The sequence below is a fragment of the Hibiscus syriacus genome, unplaced genomic scaffold, assembly GCF_006381635.1.
Source record: "Hibiscus syriacus cultivar Baekdansim isolate YM2019G1 unplaced genomic scaffold, ASM638163v2 tig00020516_pilon, whole genome shotgun sequence".
Lineage (NCBI taxonomy): Eukaryota > Viridiplantae > Streptophyta > Magnoliopsida > Malvales > Malvaceae > Hibiscus > Hibiscus syriacus.
The window spans coordinates 65,225-72,366 of NW_024062495.1; the positions used below are offsets into that span (position 1 = coordinate 65,225).

Sequence of the window (7,142 nt, forward strand, 5' to 3'; positions counted from 1 at the left end):
GCAGGCCATGGAGAGATTTAGAAGTAAAGAAAACAACCCAAATGCATTGTTGAAAAATATATTATCAAGCAATTTCACCGTTTTAAGCGGTGAAATCCGCTTCGATGAACGCAAGCTATCATACGACCCGATATTAAGGATAGTAAATGTGGTCGGAAAAAGTATAAAGAGTTGGATTTCTTGTTACGAGGGACTGGATTCTCAAGGAACTTTGTAAAGCAAAATGGAACTGGTTATGTTGGTGATAATATATCTGCAGGTTTTACTGGTAGTCACTTGGCCTGGTAATTCAAATTTAGTTCCTAAAGGATGGGCAATGCCTACAAGTATGAATCAAATGATCATCGGAGTTCCGGCAAGAACATCATTCGAGAAATTTGTTAAGGTTGAAGATGGTAAGTATTCAGGTATGAAGAACTATGGTGGTTTCTGCATTGAACTTTTCTATAAAGTTCTAAGTGTTCTTGATTATGCTTTGCCTTTTCAATTTGATCCCCACGATGGCACATATGATGAACTGGTTCACAAAGTCTACAATAAGGTAATAATACCCTTTGTTTATCTATATATATATATATATATGATGAACTGGTTCTTGAAATTATTTATCATTCAATTATACTTGCAGGAAATGTCGTTGTCAAATTTGAGTTTCATGAGACTTGGAAAATGATGTGAAAAAGAAACTATGACAGTCACCTACATGATTTATATTCTTGTTTTGTCTCTAATAAGATCATTTTCTTGTGTGTGTACCAAAATCAATGGGAAGACTTACGATGCAGCCGTCGGCGACATAACTATACTAGCAAGAAGAACAGATTACGTTGAAATTACACAGCCATATGCAGTATCTGGGCTATCAATGATAGTTCCGGTGAAGCCAGAGGACTCGGCATGGATGTTCCTCAAGCCTTTCACCACAGAAATGTGGTTGGTTACTGGTGCAATCTTAATGTACACAATGTTCATAGTTTGGTTCTTGGAACACCAGTCAAATCCCGAATTTAAAGGACCATGGAACAATCAGATTGGCACAGCACTTTGGTTCACTTTCTCCTACCTTTTCTTTGGTCACAGTAAGTTCCACTGCAACAGCCTTTTTTAGTATTTATGGGGCTAAAACAAATCATAATTTGCCATTGTTTAACTCTTTGTAGGGGAGAGACTTTACAGTAATCTGAATAGAGTGGTGGTTGTGGTGTGGCTGTTTGTTGTGTTGATTTTAAACTCAAGCTACACTGCTAGTCTAACCTCGATGCTCACCATGCAGCGATTAGAACCGAATGTTACGGATATCGAATGGCTAAAGAGGGCCAACGTGAAGATCGGCTGTGACGGTGATTCATTTGTGAGAAACTAATTGGAGGAGGTATTCGAGTTTAAAAGTTATAATATCGAGAATGTTAGCAGCGAATACAATTATGAAGGGGAATTCCAGAGCAACCAAATAGCTGCAGCGTTTCTTGAACAGCCATATGGGAAAGTGTGTCATTACTGCAAGAAATTTACCACTTCCTCACCTACACACATTTGGTGGATTAGGCTTTGTGAGTAAATTAATATTACTGACATCCGTTTACCAATGTATCTTTGCTGCACTATCTATAATAATAATAAAAAAAGCTTCTGTGACTCGATATCTGCAGGTGTTTCAGAAAGGCTCACCAATAGCTAGAAATTTTTCGAGAGCCATTTTAAGGTTATCAGAAGATGGAACTCTCAAGTCATTGGAAGAAAAGTGGTTTGCTCCTTTATCAGATTGTTCGACCAACGTAACCGATAGCTTGAGCATCCACAGCTTCCGGGGTCTTTTCATTTTATCTGGTGTCACGTCTACCATTTGTTTGCTGCTCTTCGTTGCTCACTTAATAAATATTGGCACCACCAAGGGGAGAATAACGTCGGCGACTTGTCCCCGGTTGATGACAGTGCTTGGATCAAGGCATTTAGAGTTGCCAAATATCTTTGTAATGGAGAAGTTTGTGTTCAAGGGGAACTTTCTGCAGCCCCTCAGGCACCAGATACTGATGAATGGAGCTCTTCAAGGAGGGATTATGATCAGGCTCCAGTTCCCATTAACATGGAGAATCTTGAGGTCACATCAGCTGAGAAGGAAATGCAGTTGCTGATTCAAACAAATTAATATGTGTTGTGAAATCATAGGATGTACAAAACCAGTGTTAAGTTCAAAATTAAATTAACCAAGGTGGGATTCTACATAACCAGGTCTGAATAATCATCCTTGATAAACTAGGTCACTATTAACTTTACTGTCACAAAGTTATAAACATCCCCATACTCTAAAAACATGCAATGATTTGTTCAAATACATTATAAAATTTAATGGTATCGGAAACTCGAATCACAGTCACTAGCCAACGTAACTTCATTGTTTGTCCACCACGAATCTAGGAACTCATCAGCATCAGGTATCAAACAAAACTTGTCCCGAAAAAAGTAGGTTTCAACACATCAATGACTTCGCAGCGTGTTCTTCAGGTACAAACAGATTCTTCAAATTTGGATCATCATCATTCTATGTTCCGTGTTACTGGTAGCCTCTTCCTCTTCCACGTCCTCCCCAACCCCTACCTCTGCCTCTTCGACTACCACCCCTCCCACCATAAGATATACCTTCCAATGCTCTATTAACAAGCTGGTTCGGCATACCACCAGTTACCCGGCCCTTCTTTGTTGCAAAATTATTAGATCCATTGGCTGCATTAGCAGGTCGCTTCACCCTGCACAAAAATTGCACAATTCAAATTGTTCTGTTTCAGGGTTCAACAATAGCAAGAGTCCACTTGAAACATGTATGAAAAGGATGTAGTTTTATGTGGTTCAATTCTATTAGTTCCATTGCATGCTCATCATCACCACATCAGATCATGTGGGTCTGGTTTTGAGTAAAGCCAAAAACGCATGAAGGTAGAAAAAAATCTAACGAGCAGAAAACAACAGTCAAAATAAACAGGAAACTTACCCAGTTGCAGTTGCATTGGAGGGTACAGAGGGTTTTACAGCTTCTTTCCAAGAAAGGTTGACGCTCTTATCTCCAATAAATGCCGGTGTTTTGGAATGTAAGGGCTGAAAAGGTAAATAATAAAAGATAAGTAGCTGAGAGTTTAGACACACATAGCGCATGTTATACAATTAGATGACAAGTTTCACTCCCTTTACCTTTGTCATAGCTAAATATTATTGCATGTACGCAATCCAGTTGTGGAATTCTGCTTTTGAGTTTTCTGCGAATAGAAAATGAATGATAAAAGCCAAAGAGGGAAGCAGAAAACAAACTTAAACATGGGGTATCTTAAGAATAAACTCACAATGTTATCCTTTGCTTCATCAGTTTTAGCAGCCGACATTGCTTTATTCTGCTCAGCCATTCCTTGAGTTAACTTCTTCATTGTGCCCCTCGTTAGGTCTTCAATACTACTCAATCTGGACCACCATTCATTAAAAAGTAAGTACTTACAATAAACAAGAAGAATTACAAACAAATGACATAAATTCAACAAATGGTTATAGATTTGAGGATACTTTCCATCTGAGCATTCTAGAATGATCTGTAAGTTAGCTTGCAAAAAACCTGGACCTCTGTGTTGAAGATAAAATGTTGATTAGCCATATCTTTGGCAACTCTACAAGAATTGTTGTTCATTACCATACTAAGTTCATTTGGTAGATTATAGATTTTTTTTCCTTTAAATTAGGAGTCACGATAAATATCTAAACCGATCCATTGATTCAACATATATTTCAACTTTTGAGGAACTGAACAGAACTTGCAACAAAATTGGAGGAAAAAAGGAAATAGGTCACTAGCAGATGTCTGCTGAATCTAAGCCAATGAACACAAATAAATTAAGACGGTTATAAACAGGATCAAGCCTTCCTCAAGATACGGGAAGAAGTAAAGAACCAGTTATTTTATATTTTTGTAAAACGTATAGCATAACGGAGACAAGAAGCTAGATTACCTCTCGGTGAATTCCTTGTAGTACTCCGAGAAGTCCTCCCCAAGCCTATCTGATGGTTGACCAGTCACAATCTTGTAACCACATAGACTATTTGTGGCATTGGGAGCCTACATAACAATATTATTTAAATAAGCATTACACAATACAAATTACAGAACAAAAAGGCGACGAAGGAAATTTTATTTAAAAGATCACTTGGAGGGGGAGGAAACCTTGTGAGCTAAGTGGTGAAATGAAAACAACAAGCATTCAACATAGGTAAAGTTTGTTTCTTCGGCAATCTTCCTCGCAGGCATGTACTTCTGAGAAAGAAAAAATTCATAACAGAACCCATATAAATATAAACATGCTTAAGACAATAATAAAATAAAAACCTATCAAGTCAACAAGATATAATTAGTAAATGTATGCTCATACCTTTAAAAGCTGGACAACAGAAGGAAGAATCTGGCGTGAATCCTGTGGCGTTGTGCAAGGAGAAATTTCCGCCAGACCTTTGAGCAAATCTAGCTTTCGCTCCTCAGGAAGCTGTAACATAGACATTTTATAACATATTCCTTACCACAGTACTGGCTACTAAAATAAAGGATCATTCCAGAGCCTTCACAAAACAGAGTTTCACAAGAATTATAGTCAAGGAATTTCCCATTTTCAGGGAATATTAAGATGTATAGAATAAGCAAGGAATTTCCAGCAACATGCATTAAAATTCCAAGGTATTAGCATGTCAACTTTTTGTACTGCTGGAAATTAGTATACCTTATCAAAAACAGGTAAAATGTGCTTGTTTATGTAGTTGAGGAATTGCTTCCAATGCACCCCTCTGAAAAATGATTTAGAGGTAAGAGACAGCTAATTAAGTTCATATATAGGAAGAATATTTAATGGATAAAAAGAAGATACTCATTCATAGCAAATCAGTACTTACCACAAAAAATGGAATAGCCATGAAAAGACATGATATCAACCTATCTATATGATCTGCATCCAAAACCTGCATACAAAAGCAAGTTGATAGTAATAAAGTTCATGACAATGACAATGCAATGGTGGATCTAAACTAGACAATGTCGACCAACTATTTTTATATTTTATGGCCCCACATCCTTTATAAAATCTAAAGAATAACTACAATAAATTATGAAAAGTGGTAGTTTGGTATATGAAACACGCCATAAGAATCAAGTCAGGCAATATAAAGAAAAGATCCAGACTGATATTCAGCGAAGAAGAACTCACATCAAACTGTGCATCTAAATCAGCCTGCCCTTCAATTATTTCAATAAGTTCCTTCAAGTGCTCAGGAGGAGCTGTCTCCCCAAATATGATCAAACTTTTTAAGAAGTCCATAAACATTCTGAATTCAGCTCCGGTTACATCCCCTAAACTCTGCAATGGAAATAAATAAAATCAATCCCGCATCTTCCAATTGAAAGTTAACAATTCATGGGGAAGAAGGAAAGAACTAGATGCAATGATGAATGCTTAAGTAGTGAAATCCAAATTGTACCTTTTTAATTAAATCAGTAATATGCCTTTCCATTTCTTCCTGGGGTCTTAAGAGTTCAGCTTTAAGAGGAAAAACCTACAAGCATAGTTGATTCTCCCTCATTATCATCCGAAAACAAAGCACAAGATTAGCAACAACGGGCAAACAAAGAAGCATTCTTCACCTTATCTCGTATGAAGCACAAAACCTTGTCACGTATAGTGTCATCTTGACTAGGGTCCTCAACGTTCCAAATGTGCTTGAATAATGCTGTCAGTGACTCTGCATTCACAAGAGAATCTAGTCATCAAGGGATAAATCAGGATGAAAAATTCCAGCAAATGAAGAGTGCATGTTGATTCATGCCACATTTTACAAGGATATGAAACCATATTAAAAAAAAGTTGATTACATTTTTCAATATAACCATTACATCTAACTTAGCATTTTAGTTTATATGTATATGCTCGAAGTTCTTTTATTCACATAGCTCATGACCTACCCTAGAGAACCCAAACATCTTCTTGTCCGTATAATAGGAAACTGAAATAGATGCAATATAACCAAATTCTAGTCTGCAAAAAATTGGTTATACAACTCACATGCAATATTTAACTTATAGTCAAATTTCACCATTACTAAAATAAATCAATGCACTCAATTACCAGACATTATCAGAATGCAATGTACCTTTCACATCCTGCCTCAGTACAGAAATTAGTGCTTTATGAACAGCATCACGCTCCACAATCTCCTCTAGTAGAGTAAGAAGAGTTAAAATACAAAATTGTAAGACATTATTTAATACAATAGAGTAATATATACAATTTATCAAAAAGGATTCCACTTTTACCAGCAGTAAGGAGTTGCCCTAAAATATCTACTATTTTAGAAATATACTCCTTCGTGTCCTTGCAAATAGAGGAAGCCCCCGAAGTGCTTGCACCCGTACCTACAAAAAAGTTCAAAATCTAATAAAATTCAACACATTAAAACTAAAGCTTTACCCCAAAATTCAGTAACCAACTAAAGTAAAAAGAGCGCAAGATTGAGTATGAACTAACTGCCAAATCTTCTTCTTCAATCAAATCGAAATGAGCATTAAGAGCACGGCTGCTAAGGTTAGGGAAGAACTTGAAGAAGCGAGGAATCAGCTGCGCAGCCAATTGTTTCGCCTTTATGCTCGTTTTCGTAGCATCGATGATTCCTTCGTAGTCTTTCACATTCTATATCATAAATTAGACCGGTTAAAGAGAGAAAAATGGAAAACCCTAGGAGCATAGAGTGAGGGAAGGAGAGGAGAGGCGCCAACCTGAGATTTATCCTTGGCCTCGTTGAGGCGTTCTCCAAACTCGTAGAGCTTCTCGATTTGATTGGATTCCTCCAAGCGTCAGTCATTTGGTGTGATTTAAAGATGGAGATTAACTGAAAGACTGAAATTTCAACAATTAACATAATCAAAAGAAGAAGAGGGAAATCAGTACTCTTATTGGATTTTCCTGATTTTTTTGTACTGTTTGGATACTGAGAAACTGAGGGGGGAATTAAAAGTGAAATTAGCAGTGTGAAAAGGAGGAAACCTGTGAGGGGCTGAGAAAACTTGGGGAAGACTCGACTCGGGGGCTTCTCTTTTCTTTTATTAAAGAAAAAATTGTACAGGTTATTTT

General features: G+C 37.0%; 1 protein-coding gene and 1 pseudogene across 1 annotated transcript; one reads left to right on the forward strand and one right to left on the reverse strand.

The window, feature by feature from the left end:
- Positions 1-314: 314 nt before the first annotated feature.
- LOC120209847 (glutamate receptor 2.7-like) lies at positions 315-1,132 on the forward strand. Its single transcript, XM_039208740.1, has 2 exons — positions 315-541; positions 773-1,132. Exons 1-2 carry the CDS (start codon positions 317-319, stop codon positions 1,106-1,108), a joined length of 561 nt encoding a protein of 186 aa, XP_039064671.1. The 5' UTR covers positions 315-316; the 3' UTR covers positions 1,109-1,132.
- A 1,053-nt stretch (positions 1,133-2,185) lies between these two features.
- Positions 2,186-6,868, reverse strand: LOC120209848 (annotated as a pseudogene).
- Between the last annotated feature and the right edge of the window lie 274 nt (positions 6,869-7,142).